General features: G+C 44.2%; 1 protein-coding gene across 1 annotated transcript; it reads right to left on the reverse strand.

Annotated features, from left to right (window-relative positions):
- Positions 1-297: 297 nt before the first annotated feature.
- get3 (guided entry of tail-anchored proteins factor 3, ATPase) lies at positions 298-17,905 on the reverse strand. Its single transcript, XM_067973042.1, has 7 exons — positions 17,567-17,905; positions 16,113-16,260; positions 13,028-13,176; positions 11,283-11,433; positions 9,691-9,798; positions 7,181-7,381; positions 298-6,122 (listed from the first exon to the last, which is right to left on the reverse strand). Exons 1-7 carry the CDS (start codon positions 17,722-17,724, stop codon positions 5,994-5,996), a joined length of 1,044 nt encoding a protein of 347 aa, XP_067829143.1. The 5' UTR covers positions 17,725-17,905; the 3' UTR covers positions 298-5,993.
- Positions 17,906-17,917: the final 12 nt, after the last annotated feature.

Here is a 17,917-nt window from a genome sequence, read left to right on the forward strand (position 1 = left end):
TCCTCGCCTAAAGATACTGGCTTGTTGGGGTAATAGCTCCACAGGCACTCGAACTCCCTTAGGTCGACTTGCGCTGGGAGGAATCTGCTTCGTGCCTCCTTGCAACCAGCCGAAGACTGGTAACGCTCCGCTCCGGAGGATTGTGAACCTGAACTCGTGTCGTACCAGTTGTCGGGGCTGTGGCTGCCATCGTATCAGGTTTAAAACCTTTTCCCCTGTTCATCAGGTTCGTTGTGAAGCTTGTGGCATAAATGAGCTCCAATAGAAATTCACCATAAGCAAGAGGCCAAACACCAATAGTTCTGTTAAAGGCTTTATTGAACTGCATTTTGCACTGGTTTGTCGCTCGTAGGTTTTTACACAACTGCAAAATTAGGGCAATTAAAAAGAAAACTAGCAAACAGAAATACAAACTTTTGGATAAATCTAGGCTATCTGGGATACTTTTATGTTTAAAAAAAGTTACAATGGTCCACCTTTCCCCACTCAAAACAATTGAAAAATCACCATTATATATCTGCCTCCAGCAGCCACAGAGAGCATTCAGCACTCACTGTTTTATTTTCGAAACCAATTCTGCAGTCATTTCAACTTCACCACAGTATAATCTGCAACCAGTTTACCGGTTATTAAAAGTCAAGATCTTTGTGGAATTTTTAAATTACTCAGAATGGACAGTGATCTGCAGCTGCCTGAGCTCACTTTATTTTATCGCCGCCAGAAGTAATCTTGGAAACAGAGGGTTAATTTAAAAACAAAACAAGCTGGAAGGTTTAACTATCTTTCTGTCAAGAGGTTATGGCTTCTAGCCCCACTACAGACTTGAGCACATCATCTAAACTGACACTTCCAGAATAGTGCAGAGGGAGTTCTGAATCATCGGAGATAGTGTTTTAAGAGGTTTAAACAGTGGCCCCGTCTGAAAGTTCAACTGTATGTAAAAGATCCCATGGCGAAAGTTCTCCAGCTGCCTTGCCATCAGTTATATGTCAACTACCACCGCTAAAAACAGATTCACTGGTCACTTATCTCATGCGGCATTCGTTTGGACCTTGCTGTGCACAAACTGGCTGCCTCACTAGCCTACTTATCAGTGACTGTACATCTCAAGGAACCGCATTGGGATGTGTGAAATGCGTATAGAAATGCAATTTTTTAAAAAATCAAATCTATACGACTCACATATTTCTTCCATCACGAGTACTAATTCATTCTGGGGTTTGGGTTTCACAGGCATCAGCAGGTTACTCTGCCCAAGTGGGCGTCCACATACGTGCTTAGTGAGTGGCAGCAGACTATTCGACTAGAGGAGGGTGTCACAGCCGAGCCCGATCCTCACTAGGCACCCACACAGGCGGACTTTGTAGCAGCAGAAGCCACTGGGTAGCGACCGGGAAGGGCAACCTTTTAACTGAATTTTCCCCTCCCTCGCCCTGGGACAACGAGACCAATTATGGTGCCTTTTGTTACTGTTCTGGCCAAGAACAGCTAACTCAGCATACAGACTAAACCTGTAGCTAAACATCAGCGTTTACTCACTAATCCACTGGGGACATTTCCAGCTCATTTCTTTTTTAAAGCGACTGGAGCAGCTTTTGGAAGCAGCAGAATCACTCAGATTCTTTTCCCCCTCCCCTGCGCCTCCCTCCTCCTCCCACACTCCCTTTACCGGTGCCTACGCATAGACCTGCTATCTTAGCAACAGCGGGTCCCAAATACCTCAAAAAAAGGTAACAACTGATTTTGTCATTTCTACAGCTACATTCACACTAGGTCTCGGAGAGAGTGATGGGTTCACACACAGCACTGCGCTGAAAATCACTAACATTTACACCACTGCAGGTTATGATGATTTTATTTGGAGGCAGAAGGCACAACAAGTTGGCAGCATACATTTTAGTTTCAAGTTTCTAACCCATTCAAAATTGTGAGGGAAACTAACTAGGGAAAGCTTACTCCCACTGGTCAGTGAGTCAGTAACTAACTAAAGGGTATCACTGAAAGAAAAAAAGGTTAGATTGTTTTATTAAAAAAGAAGTTTTCTACGACATGGAATATCCTCCCAACAGCAGTGGCAGGGCTTTAAAAGGCAAGCGGGTAAAATATGGGAGGAAAAAAAAAAAATCTAAAAAGGGCAAGGGAATTGCAACTAAGTGGATAGCTCTTCCAGAGAGCTGGTACAGGTGCCATGGGCCGAATGGCCTCCTTCCGTGCTTAATGATTCTACATATCCAGAAGACCCACCCATCACCTTGGAAGGAGGTTGGACGTACTTCCCTTTAGGGGACACTGACCAACAGACTTGGCCACTGCTGGACACCAAGGTGGCCATTTTATTCTGGAGACGAGCACGGGCCGAAGGTGGAAGAGTCAGATACTGCGGGGACCTTCCTCGGACATCGGAGAAGGTCCCCTGCCAGTAGCGTAAAGACGAGCAACTTCGCAGCACTAGAGAGCAGGGTGGGGATCATCATCACTCCTTGCACTGAAGCATACAGTGTGGATTAAAGGTGATCTCCAGGTTCCTGCCCCAGTACGAGCGAGGGGAGTTACACCCATTGTTGCTGCAGCATGGTCCGTATCAAAGACACACCAGAACGGCATTCTAGTGGGAACGCAAAGGCACCAAATGCCACATTACAGAACCACTTCAGACAGTGGTTCTAAAATACTGGCCGTGATCCCAGTGCTAAGGAAACTGCTCGCTTTACTTTGCAGGTGGTTTCTACAATTTAAGGGCGTTTTTTTTTTGTCCTGACTACCTTCCCCAACAGCTGCATGGGCCAGTAGGAGTGAAAGTGCTTCACAGCCATAATGGGGACACAGCCAAGTGTTTCAAGTGCCCCAGACGGGGAGGTTGGGGGAGGTGGGGGGGGGGGGGAATGCTTGCCTCTGGCAGCTGGCACTACTTTTGGTGGTGTGCCCTGCCTCTGATGCCACCTCATTTATTTTGCTGCCAACAGTGGTAATATAAATGGGAGTACGAGATGATGCAAACCCCAGTTATGGATTGGGGAGAGGGGAGGAGGAGGGAGACAGTGTCATGGCCATTATTGACCAGCAGTTGAGCGCGGCAACAGTGCTGCTCTGTAAATAACCGTCTTACATCAACAAAGTTCTTAAGAACACAGCAGCCCGCAGTGACTGTATATTTGAAGAGTTTTAATTTATATTTTTCCCCATCCCAGAATTTGATGCAAGCAATACAACTCATTTAATATTTAGTTTAGCCCTTGTAGTATTACAAACTTCTCTCTCATTATACCAACACACATTAACAGCCTGTAGTGTGAAGTGTTTCTATTTTTTTTAAAAAAAGCTTTCCTTTGCCAATTTTCTCTCCCTCTCCCGAAGGCTGAGTTCCGGTCTCTCAGTCACTCGCCTCCTTCCAGTATCTCGCCTACGTAACCGTTCTTCACAGGAAAGCTGAGGCAGAGGGTCACAAACTATTGATTCATGGGGTGGGAGGGGGCATCACATTAACCCCCCACCCCACCCTCACCAGATATCTACAAGTATGTATTTTCTAACAGGGGTCAGCTGGTCACCGCACAACAAATCAGGAGCCAGGACCCCGGCTGAGTTGCCCATCTTCCAGATCAAGGATGCTGAAGCCAGTCGCTGGACCTCCTACAACTGGCCTGAGCTCAGCTAACTCAATACAGATTGGGAACTCCCGGTGTGCATTGCTCAGGTGCATAATACCTTTTATCAAACGAGTCACTGGGGGAAGCCAAAAAAAGTCACTCTGCATAAAAAGGACGCTTGGTGTGGGATCAGGAATTTATTCTACTTGTAAACAAGAAAGGTCAGACTCCACAAGCTACTTTTGTCACTTGTAGGTTAGGACAGACTTCTCAAAACAGCCCAACTATTCCTTGTTATGTATCATCTCCCCTCCTTCGGTAGAGGGTTTGAGATGGTCAAGACTGATGCACAGCACCCTGTTGTTTGGCTAATGGGAGACAGGTCTGTTGCAGAACAGTTTAGGAAAACAATCACCTAAAGATGAGCAAAATCAGGGTAAGGTTAACCTAGTGCTTTTTAATGCGTTTGGTTTTTATCTTCACTGCCCTCTCTCCCAGCACCTGTGCCTTTCAAGCAACTCCACCTTCAACAGTCACTATACTGTTTGGGAGCAATCTCTCAAGCTACTGACAACTGCTTGAAAATTTGAGTGAAACTAAACACACAGGGACTTGATCCCATCAAAGTCACTCGTTTACCTTTCCTGTGGTATTTAGTCTGCTTTATGACTTTATTGATGCTTTCAGAATTATGGATTCAAAAAATAATCACAGGCATTGCACATCACAATTAAAATGATTGTGATAAGTTTGTGTAGTGATAACACCATAATTAGGTGTTTATTGTATTTCTGCTCTCAAATTATGAGGCTCCCCCCCTCCACCGCAAATAAAAGTGCTGCCTGTAGATGGGCACCATTTGAACTGTGCCTTGCCCAAGGTCCACTCGTGTCAAACTAGACAGTGATTGGTGACACCCGAGCCCAAATCTGTCCAGGAGGATGAGAAGCAGGAGTGGGAACCACAGCTAATTCGCCCTCCTTTAGTCCGGGTCGCTGGAGCCAATTGCAGCATCCCCACCACTGCCCCAACTGAGGTCAGATCGTTTTGGCAAAGCCCAGGGATCAGTCATGCGATCATCCTGGTCTGTCACGGCTCATTATTTTAACCAGCTGAGCCATGTTTCTCAGGTGAGAAGACGAGGTAGTCTGAAAGTATACAAGATCCACCTCCCACATCTGGCCCCAAACCCATGGCAGGATCTGCTGAGGCAGGTGACCATCGATCACATCTGGAACAGAGCCAGACCGTGAACAACCTTAAAAAAAAAAGTTTTAAAAAAAAAGTCCACAAGGGAATCAGGAATCAGACCCAATGCAGCCACAGCAACACATTCAAAAATACTAGGTCCGGGCAGGATTTCTTTAAACCGGTTTCTTCATTAAAACAGTTTCCAAATTTGAAAAAAAAATTATCCCATAAAGCACGGACAGCATTCACAGCAGCAGGTCTACAGGGGTAAAGTTTCACTTGAGCGTCGTGCACGCAAAACTAAATCAGAGGTCCTGCAACACCAGAACAAGCAATACCAGTTAAAAGGGTTAGTCTTGTATTTGGTTTAAAAGAAAATAATCAGTCTCTTTCTCGTGTGATCCACGGTCTATGCGAGATAGAAGGCTGCATTCAACATGCGCTAGGTTAAGATCTTATGGGGGGGTGGGATGGAATAATGTAAGAGTCATGGGATAGATTAAGATTGCCAAATTGGTTTATGAAAATGGGAACCTGTTGCCTGATACTGGGCAGCAGGCTCCCATTCACAAATACAATGGGACAGCAGACACTAAGCTGGTGCCGACATGAAACATGGCGTAATGTGAAAGAGTTGCCGGTCTCAGTGGTTAATGGGCTAGCTTCTCAATGTCAAGATCGCAGACTCTCAAGTAGCAGCATCTGTGGGGAGGGGGTTGGGTCTCTGTTTCGTAGCAGAATTGCTACTAGTCATAAACCATGCACTTCCTTGCGGAGGCCGTTAAATTAGAAAGCACAAAAATTATCTCACACTGAGTGAATCTCAAGATAGCAGAGGAGAAGCAAGGAGGGCAGTGTTGAGTCTCAGATCATTGGCTCACTATAGAGGGGACTGGATAAGAGAGGGGAGGCGGGGGGTGGGAAGAGTCAAAGCTTGAAAGTCATTACCTTCAAAGTCGGCAATCTCAGAACAAAGCTTTATATCAATAATGCTTTGTTCCACAACCCCAGCTTTGACATGACCTGCACAGGCCCTGTGTATGCAATATCACCGCCATAAAATTACAATGACCAAAAAAAAACCTGGCCCAAGCAATAAATAACATCCACACATCTCCCACCACCCCCACCAACCCACCCATGCTCCTCCTTCAAACATATATAGTGTTAATAAATTACAAATCCTAGATTTCTAATGGAATGAGGGAAGTCTGTTCATTTACTGGGTGGCTTGTAAGGCTCAAGCAAGAGCTTGGAGAAAGTGTTGACCTTGTCGGTGCCTCTGACTTCGTGAGGTAACAGCGGGAGCTTCACAATGTGAAAATCTTCGTACAGATCCTCCATCTGGAAGGGAAAAAGAGACGAGCTAAAATCCTTTCCAAAAAAAAGACGCAAAGCGCAACATGTAATGGGGAGGAGGGACAAATGAAATAGCCAAGTGCTTGACACACTGAATTATTTGGAATACAGCAACTTATTTAAAGTACCACATACGAGGAGGTCACTATTCACACACACAAACTAATTCAAGCTGCCAGCTCAGTTTCATTCAGCCAATGCTAAAGGTGTGAATGACCAAAAAACAACTCATCTTGTAGATTCAACAATCACAAGCATCCTGGACTCAAACTAATTTTAGCAGAATTCAGTACACCCATTTTAAACTCGTGCCTGGTCAAAGCAAAACAAAATCTGTGAGTGCGAAGTCTGGACAGTACTTAATGCGTCCCCCTCACTGTCTCCTCTCTTCCCTTCCCCCCACCCTTCTCAATCAGGCATTACATTTTAAATCTGCACAAACTTGGTTTGTATTCCCTTAAGTTTGAGGTGATCTGATCAAGATCTTGATAAAGGGATTCAAATGGGTAGAGAGAGAAACTATTTTCTCTGATGGGGGAATCCAGAACAAGGGGGCAGAACCTTAAAATTAGAGCAAGGCCATTTAACAGTGAAATCAGGAAGCACTTTTTCACACACAATGGGTAGTGAAAATCTGGAAGTCCCTCCCTCAAAAAGGCTGTGGATGCTGGTACACTTGAAATTTTCAAGATGGAGATTGACAGATTTTATTAGGTAAGGGTATCAAGAGATATGGATCAAAGACAGGTCAATGAAGTGGAGTTACAGATCAGCCATGATTTAACTGAATGGCGGAACAGGCTCATGGGACTGAATGGCCAATCCTGTTCCTTAACACAGTTTATATTTTGATTGACTTTCAAATTAGGTACAGTCTGGAATGGGTTTAACCCCTTCCCCAACCCCCAAAGAAACTCAAGATTAAATAAAAGAAACTTGGTCCAATTTCAACCTTTGACTAATGCAGTCACAAATTAGCTGGTCATGTTTTCTGTGCACAATATTTCATCCAAATAGAAAATTCAGGCCCACTGTAATAGTACCTGGTCTAGGTATTTTGATTGGATTTTATGCCGTGCCTCACACATCTTGCATGGTTTCTCCCCAGGGTCTGGAAACACCAGTTGGTTTACAATGATGTTGTGGGTGTCGATTTTACATTTGGCCAACTCTTGAATTAGTCGTTCTGTTTCGTACAAGGACAGAAACTCAGCAATGCAAACACAGATGAATGTGGTCTGCTCCTGTGGGGGGGCAAAAAGAAAAGACCTTAGAACTGGTTTATGTATTATCAGGCAACAATCATCTCAGGTCTCAGTAAACCAATATATAAAAAGGTGACTGCAGTAGAAATAATACCAGATTGTTTCATACAATACATTTCCTTTCACTTTTTGCCAACTTTCTCCTGCATCCCTTAGGTGTCAGCCGTGGTTCAGTGAGCAGCACGCTCCTCTCTGACTAAGAGGGTTGCGGGTTCAAGTCTCATTCCAGTGACACGAACACAAAATCTAGGCTGAAACTCCAGTGCAGTACTGAGGGAGTGTCGGAGGTGACGCGAAACAGAGACCCCGTCTGCCCCCTCAGGTGGACGCAAAAGATCCCATGGGACTATTTTGAAGAACAGAGCAGTTCTCCCTGGTGTCCTGGCCAATATTTATCCCTCGACCAACACCACTAAAACAGATTATCGTCACATTGCTGATTGTGGGATCTTGCTGTGCTCAAAATGGCTGCCGCGTTTCCTAAATTACAACAGTGACTACACTTCAGAAGTACTTCATTGGCTGTAAAGAGCTTTAGGACGTCCTGAAAGGCGCTATATAAATGCAAGTCTTTCTTTCATACTGCCATTCACGTTAGGAAAGGTCTCCCAGATATCAACAGCCCTCCAGTACATCTGCTAAGTTACTATTCCTCATGTGTCAGCAAACTACGTTTCAGTCACAACCAATCTTGAACCCGTCCGCTTCTCGTTCCCAACCTCCACGCCAGACTTACACATACAAACAGGAATCCAACGAGGAATCATTGGATAGCAATCATAAGTAGGAACCCTGGCACCCACTGCTGCCCCCACTCTCAAATCCAGGGTCAACAAGGTCAACCATAGCACCCCACTCCCATCCCAGACAAGATCAGCTAACCAAGTAGTGATTAGGGACCTCCTGATCTGTATGACTCAGTAGCACACATCCATACAGGGCCAACAGAGCCCATTTCCTTTAGAAGCTTGTAGCCTGACGTACATATACAGGAGGCTCATTTGGAAGAAATTAAGGCTGCCTTTACATTAAAATGGTGAGAAGTGAAATGACTAGTGATGCTAAGAGGTCATAGTGTAAATCCGTGAAGTCCAGCGAGACTCCCTTCTCCAGCAAGTCTCCGCCCGTTTTGTTCCAGATTCAGGTTGAAATCAGATTCCAGATACAGCAACTTTACTTTTAGTGCAGTGAACCCACTAACACTATTCTTTGTGTAAACGAGGCTCTGTGTAAATGCACTCAGTTGGCACGCACATGCGCATACACACAATTAAAGACTTTAAACCACAAAATTCACACAGTTCTAAGTTTCTGAATCTTTGGCCACTGCAGTTACTTCCAGAATTTTGGAAATAATAGCTGTATAAATATTGGAAAGCAATCAGGAATTTATTAAAAAGAAACCAGCACTTTGCATTTGTAGAAAGTATACATGGAAATCAGGAATGAGAACGACGGGTGGGGGGGTAAAAAGAGAGAAAACACAGGGTTAGGGCAGGAGAAAAGAGCAGAAACCAAACTGCGGAAGGTTGGCTGGGCATTTTCCTGAGATTATCCCCCAGTAGGTGAAGACAAGCTGTGGTGGAATGTACTGCAAGTCAAAAGACACAGGAATAAAGGGAACATTTTTGTGTGATGCATGAACAGGCGATATGTCGGGAATATTGCAGTCCCTCCTAATAAAATAAATTGAAGTGCAAGATAGTTCTATTCTCACAGGAACCATCTTGGTAATGCTAGTTGATAGGGTATGGTAGCCTAGCAGTTGCAGTACTGGACTAACAACCCAGAAGTTGAGTGTTCAAATTTCACCATGGCAAGTTCTAAAACTCAATTCAATATATCTGGTAATCTGTGGGCTGGCATCAGATTTTTAAAAAGCTGCCCACAGGGAAGGGCAGGGACCTGCTACTCCTATCCGGTCTTACACTATGCGGTTTACTCTTAGTGCTCTCAGGGCAACTAGGGGTGAGCAATAAATACTGCCTTGCCAGTGTCACCCAAAATCTGGGGGTTGGTATATCTGTAGTTACAACTTTAAATTTAAAAACCAAAGCCAATTAGCTGACACCAAGCTTGGGTTTCTGAATATTGTGGGAGGAAGGTAACAGTGAGTGAGTGGTTAGTAAAGGATGCTGCATTACAAATGTGTACCAGGTGTTTATTCCAGTAAAAATTCCACAGCCCAATTCAGATTCTGTAGACTGACAACTTCAGTTAAATCATTAAAACTCAAGCCACCACTGATTTTCCGTTAAATGAAAAAAAAACGATTAAGGGATAATTACCGGGTCTTTAAACTGCTCGCTGACTGAACGAATGACAGGCAAGGTCTCCTCCAGCTTCGATGCAAGTTGATCAGCATTCATATCACCGAGTCCGAGCATGCTGCACATCTGGAATGCAGGTAGTGATTAAATACATGCACAGATTGATCTTACAGCTAACAATTGAAGATTATACAGATCACTGACAATGCAAGTGCCAATTATTCAGAAGTTAAACATTTGCAGAACATCACAGTCACCTTAATTAGCTTTTTAATTTAAGAGTCACCGCACAAAGCCTTATTTACATTTAAACTGCAAGCAAGGTATCCTAGCTATTTCTATTCCAAAAGGCTGCATGCAAGTAATGAAAATTAAATTGCTCTAACATTAAGGACTGACTTTCCAAATGCACAGTTTGGTGTGGGACCTTCCCCGTGCACAACAGGAAGCTGTGGGTATCACACCCACGATTTACCGACACGCGCAGTCAACAGACAAGACTCCACGTCTATAACATGTGTTGGAATCTGCCATCAAGAGTGATGGCAGATTCCAATCCAGGCAAACTCAATGGACCTACCAGGTTTAAAAGTGCCTTAGATGCAAATGAATTCTAATTCGACCGTTGTGAACAATCCAATGCAAGTCTCTGCTGGCTGCCAGTGTGTACCAGAATTACCCATTTGTCACATCTAATCAGTTAGGCAAATATCTGGAGGTGGCAGCACAGGGGAGTGATAATTCTGATAGGCATACAGCATCCATCCCATTAGGTCACTAGAGTGCCGATTTTCCCCTTGCTGACCCAACGACACTAAGACCAGCTGAAGTACCCTGCACCACCAAGATCAGTTAAACCGGCACAGACTCAGCACCACACTGGGTGTTTTATCAACTGGCAGAAGACCTCTCCCAAGTCTTGTTTAAATTTATCACATGCGATCTGTGTGGCATTCTCTGGTTAAGCAGAGCCGACAAGATTCATTACATTGCATAATATCAGAGACACACAGCCGATTTCAAGTGACATCCAAGTATTTCAACAACCTAAACATGTGCAAGCTTTCAATAAACTTTTAGGAGTCCCTGCAATTAGAGAGAGTGCCTCAGGGACTGAAAAAAATTGTACTTAAAATACACAGGACACTTCAACATCTAGCTTTATTTAATTTTAATTTTCCTTCGCCCAATTTTGTACTCTCCTCTTAAAGGAGTGATTTCTTAGTTGATCGTGGTGCTGCAGTCCTCTTACTTTGAAGTGGCAGTTCTTCACATGCAATTATAGACTGGGTTTTGGGAGGCTATTTGAGCACAGGGCAGACGTCCACACTTACACACTTTCCAGTGTAGGTCACTGGGTAGCACCAGGAATACTGTCTGGTTTTATTGTCACTTCCTAGCCCATGGACATTGAAGCAAGTTGTAGCACCCTTCCCACTGTCCTGGTTATATCAGCCCTGGATACCCCCCACCCCCAACCAAAAGACCTTCTGGTCTGTAAATTGAAGTACTGCACTGGGGGAGCAACAAGAGTCTAGTTCTTATCACCAATTCACCATCATTATTTTGTCTCCAGTTTCAGAACAGATGCAGCCATCAGTTTAGTCTACCTGGGAGATGAAAGGGCTGATCTGGTTCTTAATCTGCATTAGCCTCCCAAGGCCTCTCTCAACGATAGTGGGAAAGTTAAGGAGTCGTAGTGTGTGCCCCGTCGGCGCTGTGTCAAACACCACCACCGAGAAATTCATGCCTTTCACCAACCTGTAAAACACATACCAAAACGTTAGTCAACAAAAGGGGCTGTGTTAGGCCATTAAAAATTATCTACAGTAAATGTTTGTTTGGTGCCATGTTCACCTGCAAATCAGCATACTTGTGCACACAACTTTTATACCCTCGAACAACTTAACCGGAGAGATTTGCGAATCTGCCCAACTCCATAACGCAATCTTAACACGCTCAAACTACAACACATGTAAAGGCTCAAATGTTGCAATACATGGGTCTGTATCAAGTAGGTTCTATACATTACAAATGGCCTGTGCAGATCAACATGCAAGGGGAACCATGGTAATCCACCCTGCCAATTATCTGCAAGAATTTTGAGAGCCAGGGCTTCACTTTGTATAATCCAGCTAAAACGTAATTAAGCATCTTTTATAGATTTGTCACAGATGTGGAGCCCTGGATCTAGCAGGATAAACAGTGGGCTGGGGGCCCAGTGCCCAACAAGATTTACTATCCATGCAGCACTAACATTTAGCAAGAGACCAGCACGTTGTTAGCAATTGTCAGCATTTTTCCTGCCCATCTCCTTCCTCCACCAACACAGCTCATTTTTCAAACAGAAAAGAAGATTTTGAAGCCTCATTTAGATAATCTAAACAGAATTCAGGGGGTAAACACTCCATGTCTGACAAAGTATGGATCAAAGGATAGAGACAGAAAGACTCATTATATAGAGTGTATAGCACAAACAGGCCATTCGGTCCAACTGGCCCATGCCAGCATTTATGCTCCACGCGAGCCTCTTCATCTAACCCCATCAGCATAACCTTCTATATCTGTCCTTTGTGTGTTTATCCAGCTTCCCCTTAAATGTATCTATGCTATTCGCCTCAACTACTCCATATGGTAGCAAGTTCCACATTTAACCACTCAGGGTACAGAAGTTTCATCTTAGCTTATGCATTCAACGGTTTCTTAAATGATTCCAGGATTTGCTCCTCCATTACTCTATCTGGAAATCCATTTCAAGTGTTGATCACTCTTGTTTGTAGAACATCTTGACATTAGTCCTAATTTTACCTTTTGCTAGTTTGCACCTCATATACATTAAGAGATGAAGTGCACAGGAACGTTTTAAATTGCTACAAATATACTCACCCTAACCCACTCACCCTAAATGAAAGTATAGCAGTTCCACAGGATTCTCCCTGCCGTTAGCATCGTTCCTGCACCAGTTCACAAATATAGCTGCTCCCAGCGCAGTAACAATCCAGCTTAAAAGTCAAGGCCCAGTTTTGCCTTCCTCGGGTGAGTTGGAGGAATGCTGAACATGACTGTAAACCTGCTAAAAACCTGCTATATGGGGAAGTCACGTGCATGAACCTTATTCTTCATAAAGGCACTGGGGATACTGTACCACAAGTTTATTTCTTCCATAAATTTCAAAGCCTAAATATTACAGATTTAAACAAACACACAGACGTGCAGGTTAAATCAGATCTCTTGGGCAAAAATATTGTAAACTGCTATCTTTTGGTGTAAACGCTGTCGTACCATTGACTTTTCAAATAGAGATTTACATCTTTTTGGGTCCTTCGCTCCCCGTCCCCCTCTCCCTTCCTATTACCTCATGACTTCTGCATAGCTCATGGCTTCATCAATGCCTGGGAATGCACTCATCGCCTCCTGCATCATCTTCTTACCCATGCTCAACATATTATCTTCTTCGAAAAACTCATCTGGTAATTCAGCCACTCCCAGGCTTGGATCGATTTCCTGAACAAAAAAGGAAAAAATAACAACTAAGCTTTAAATCTTCAGCTCTCTTACATTCTTGGAATCCAAGCTCGTACAGAATATGAAACTCCCAAAGCTGCTTTGTTTCACATAGCAGGTAAACTGAAAGCCTTTAATTGTCAGGAAGCCCCAGGTTCAATTCGTAGTCTGTGTCGAGTTGAGTCAATCAGAGTTGGGGCAGCAAAATCATGCTGCACAAATTGGCCTCCAACACTAGCGGGCCATGGTTCCTTCTACCATCAAATGACCCCCTCGTCAAAAATCATGGATATCAAGTGAGAAACAGGATGCAGCTCAAGCCTGATGCCTTCTGTTGTTAAATAACCTGCTGAACCTCATTGGGTTCACTCAGCAAGAACATCTCCCTTGGGTGAGGTATTGGAGAGCTGCAGTGCATCCTGTGGATGGTACACGCTGCAGCCACGGTGCGCCGGTGGTGAAGGGAGTGAATGTTTAGGGTGGTGGATGGGGTGCCAATCAAGCAGGCTGCTTTGTCTTGGATGGTGTCCAGCTTTCTGAGTGTTGTTGGAGCTGCACTCATCCAGGCAAGTGGAGAGTATTCCGTCGCACTCCTGACTTGTGCCTTGTAGATGGTGGAAAGGCTTTGGGGAGTCAGGAGGTGAGTCACTCGCCACAAAATACCCAGCCTCTGACCTGCTCTTGTAGCCACAGTATTTATGTGGCTGGTCCAGTTAAGTTTCTGGTCAATGGTGACCCCCAGGATGTTGATGGTGGGGGATTCGGTGATGGAAATGCCATTGAATGTCAAGGGGAGGTGGTTAGACTCTCTTGTTGAGATGGTCATTGCCTGGCACAAATGTTACTTGCCACTTATCAGCCCAAGCCTGGATGTTGTCCAGGTCTTGCTGCATGTGGGCACGGACTGCTTCATTATTGGAGGGGTTGCGTATGGAACTGAACACTGTCCAATCATCAGCGAACATCCCCATTTCTGACCTTATGATGGAGGGAAGGTCATTGATGAAGCAGCTGAAGATGGTTGGGCCTAGGACACTGCCCTCATGAACTCCTGCAGCAATGTCCTGGGGCTGAGATGATTGGCCTCCAACAACCACTACCATCTTCCTTTGTGCTAGGTATGACTCCAGCCACTGGAGAGTTTTCCCCGATTCCCATTGACTTCAATTTTACTAGGGCTCCTTGGTGCCACACTCGGTCAAATGCTGCCTTGATGTCAAGGGCAGTCACTCTCACCTCACCTCTAGAATGCAGCTCTTTTGTCCATGTTTGGACCAAGGCTGTAATGAGGTCTGGAGCCGAGTGGTCCTGGCAGAACCCAAACTGAGCATCGGTGAGCAGGTTATTGGTGAGTAAGTGCCGCTTGATAGCACTGTCGACGACACCTTCCATCACTTTGCTAATGATTGAGTGTAGATTGATGGGGCGGTAATTGGCCGGATTGGATTTGTCCTGCTTTTTGTGGACAGGACATACCTGGGCAATTTTCCACATTGTTGGTGTTCTAACTGGACTGGAACAGTTTGGCTAGAGGCGCGGCTAATTCTGGAGCGCAAGTCTTCAGCACTACAGCCAAGATGTTGTCTGGGCCCATAGCCTTTGTGGTCAAAACCAGGTGACCAGCCCTACAACCCTCCGAAAACTCTGAGCTCCTCCAACTCCGGTCTCTTTTGCATCCCCCTTTCCTTTGCCCAACCAGCCGTCTAGGCCCCTAAGTTCTGGAATATCCTCACTAAACCTCTGCCTCGCTCTCCTCCTTTAAGACACTCCTGACAACCTACCTCTTTGACCAATCTTTTAGTCACCTGTCCTAATATCTCCTTTGGCTGTCAAATTTCGTCCAATTACACTCCTGTGAAGCACAGTGGGACGTTTTACTCCATTAAAGACGCTATATAAATGCAAGTTGTTAAAATAAACACAATGTATATTTTTGATATATTTGTTTATTCGTTCCTGGGATGTGGACAATGCAGGGAAGGCTACATGATGTACTGCCCATCTCTGGTTGCTTAGTAATGCCCTCTGAAGTAGTCCAAGAGTCAACCTGCAATGTGGGACTACAGTCACCTAAGCCAGTCTAGGCAGGGGTGGCAGGTTCCCTTCCCTGAAGGACATTAGTTAACCAATTTGGTTTTTATAACAATCTAGCAGCTTTCATGTTTTCTCCCCCTTGGTGCCAGCCCAGAAATTACCAATTTATCAAATCCAATTTCACAATTTTCCACCATGAGATTTGATCATGAATTCTTATTGCTAGTCTAGTACCATAACACTAAACTACTATAACCTGATTATTCAAAGTTTTTGTTTCAGTGAAACTCAAACAGATTTCAGAGCAGGTAATTGATTTAGGGTCAATTAAAACCTGAATTAATATCTACAGCAAACAAAGATTGAGGTATAGCACTGCTTGATTCCTCCATGAGGAGATTGGAAGTTCTCAAAAATTGCAAACCAACAGGTGGTGGTTAACATGGGGGTATGGAAGTCCATGACAGAATAATCATACATGGACTCCGGATGGAATGGGCTTAATGAGCGGAACTGTCTTTTCTTGTGCTAGACTTTATTTTCATAAACTGTCTCCCAATCAGAATTACCATCATTGCAAATTAGAAAGCTGCAACATTGAAGCACTGTTTTGGCACTCAGTCTCATCTTAGCACAGAAACACATGCCTTGAAATCCACAAAATGTAATATTCTAATTCTCCATGTATCAGATTTGAATAGGACTCTTAGTACAAAGTAGCTGCAGCATCTTTTGCCTAGCGACTGTTTTTTGCTCATATATGAAATCCCTGATTACAGAAATAACAGCAACAATTGTATCATCAGTAATTGGTTTATCGCATTCACTCAGATAAATTACTTGAACCCATACACAACATATTTTTTACACCAGTTGTCCGCCACTGCTTACATTTTACTTACCATAGCAAACAGATTGTCATAGCCCTTCACTTTTGTTGGAACTTTGGAGAATTTCTGATCGAATGCATCAGAGATGTTATGGGCTGGGTCTGTGGAAATGATCAGGACGCTCTCCCGAACCTCTGCCAACTGCACAGACAAGCTGCAGCTGTTTTGGAGAACACATTTACAATTAGAGACAATCATATCAAACATCAAAAGCAAGCATTTGGGGCACGATTTGAGAAAGGTCCTCATTTATTGCTTCCTTATTTCCAACTGCACATGTATCTTGTACTGACTGAACAGAGACAATGCCCCATACTCAGTGATTTTGGTGCAATCAGGGGACAGAAGAGAAAGGACCAGATGTAATGCCCACAATCAGATTCTTTGAGCCTGTGTCAATTTTCTTAACACTCTCCTGAAGTTGCTGGATGGGGTACAGTTACACTGGCTCCTCAGCACCTCACAAAATGTTGCAATATGTGGCCATGGTGTCATTTTTGCTGTCAAATCAGCATCTGGGAGAAAATGAAGCTATTATTTCACAAATCTGCCAACCTTCTACTGTAGCACAGCCACTAAATAGATTTTTAAAGTCTACATTTTACACCAGCCCTATCAGTTTCTTTGTGAAGCAGACCATCAAAATCAAGAGAGAGGCTGCAGCCAGCAATTCTCCCCAACTCCAGTTTGGCAAAAAGCTACATAGAGTCTACAGCACAGAAACAGGCCATTCAGCCCAACTAGTCTATGCCAGTGTTTATGTTCCACCCAAGCCTCCTCCCACCCCTCTTCATCTAACCCTTTCAGCATATCCTTCTATACCTTTCTCCCTCATGTGCTTATCTGGCTTCCCCTTAAATGCATCTATGCTATTTGCCTCAACCACTCCATGTGGTAGCGAGTTCCACATTCTAACCACTCTTGGGAGAAACTTCTTTACCCAGAATGGGAAAGCAGCAACCCTTTAAAAAGGAAAATCTGTTGGGAGACAAGATTTTCACTTTTTTTTTGAGTGAGACAGTCTAGATATTCGCTCTGTTGGAAAGAAAAAGCACCTTAGAGTAATAAGTTTGGGCTACAATTTTCAATCCAATAGCATAGCACCTGTAACTATAACACACACACACACATATATATATATATACACACACACACACATATATATATACACACACACATCACAAGCACATATGAAAATATATATTGTACAATGTATTTATTATACACACATGAGACACAGACAAATAGACAAAATGCTGGAACAGCTCAGCTAGCAAGAACTAGCTCTGACGAAAGGTCTTCGAACTGAAACAGTAACTATTTCTTTCTCCACAGATGTTTGCTGAGCTTTTCCAGCATTTTCTGTTTTTATTTCAGATTTCCAGCATCCGCAGTGTTTTGCTTTTGATTATAATGATATATAAAATTCACTCACACACGCACACGCGCGCTGGGTACTCCCTTACCTGCAAGTGGTTTTTCCTACCCCTCCTTTGCCACCCACAAAGATCCACTTGAGTGACTTCTGCTCGATGATGTTGGCCAGAGTGGGCTCCAGAGGCTCCACGTCGATCGCATCCTCAAACTCCTCGTCCATGGCCGCTGCCGCCGCCGCCGCCGCCATCTTGCGCCGATATCACGTGACCCGCCGGGCCGGGCCTTCCCCCCTGGAGCGGCGGGCCCGCCGCCTACCAACAACTTAAAAAAGAAAACAAACTATTTTTTTTTTAAAAAGAAACTTTTCTCTTTACCGTCTCCAGAGGCAACGGTCTCTGGATCGGAACATTTCAAAAGCGGTGGGGGGGGGGGGGGGGGGA

Source organism: Heptranchias perlo, chromosome 37 (assembly GCF_035084215.1).
Source record: "Heptranchias perlo isolate sHepPer1 chromosome 37, sHepPer1.hap1, whole genome shotgun sequence".
NCBI classification, from domain to species: Eukaryota; Metazoa; Chordata; class Chondrichthyes; order Hexanchiformes; family Hexanchidae; genus Heptranchias; species Heptranchias perlo.

Coding starts and splice junctions, on each gene's coding strand:
- get3 (XM_067973042.1), bottom strand. CDS start 17,724: ATGGCGGCGGCGGCGGCGGCAGCGGCCATGGACGAGGAGTTTGAGGAT. Junction 9,799..11,282: donor TCAGCCCTTTCATCTCCCAG/GTAGACTAAACT, acceptor CCTGCATTCCAG/ATGTGCAGCATGCTCGGACT. Junction 7,382..9,690: donor GCGAGCAGTTTAAAGACCCG/GTAATTATCCCT, acceptor GCCCCCCCACAG/GAGCAGACCACATTCATCTG.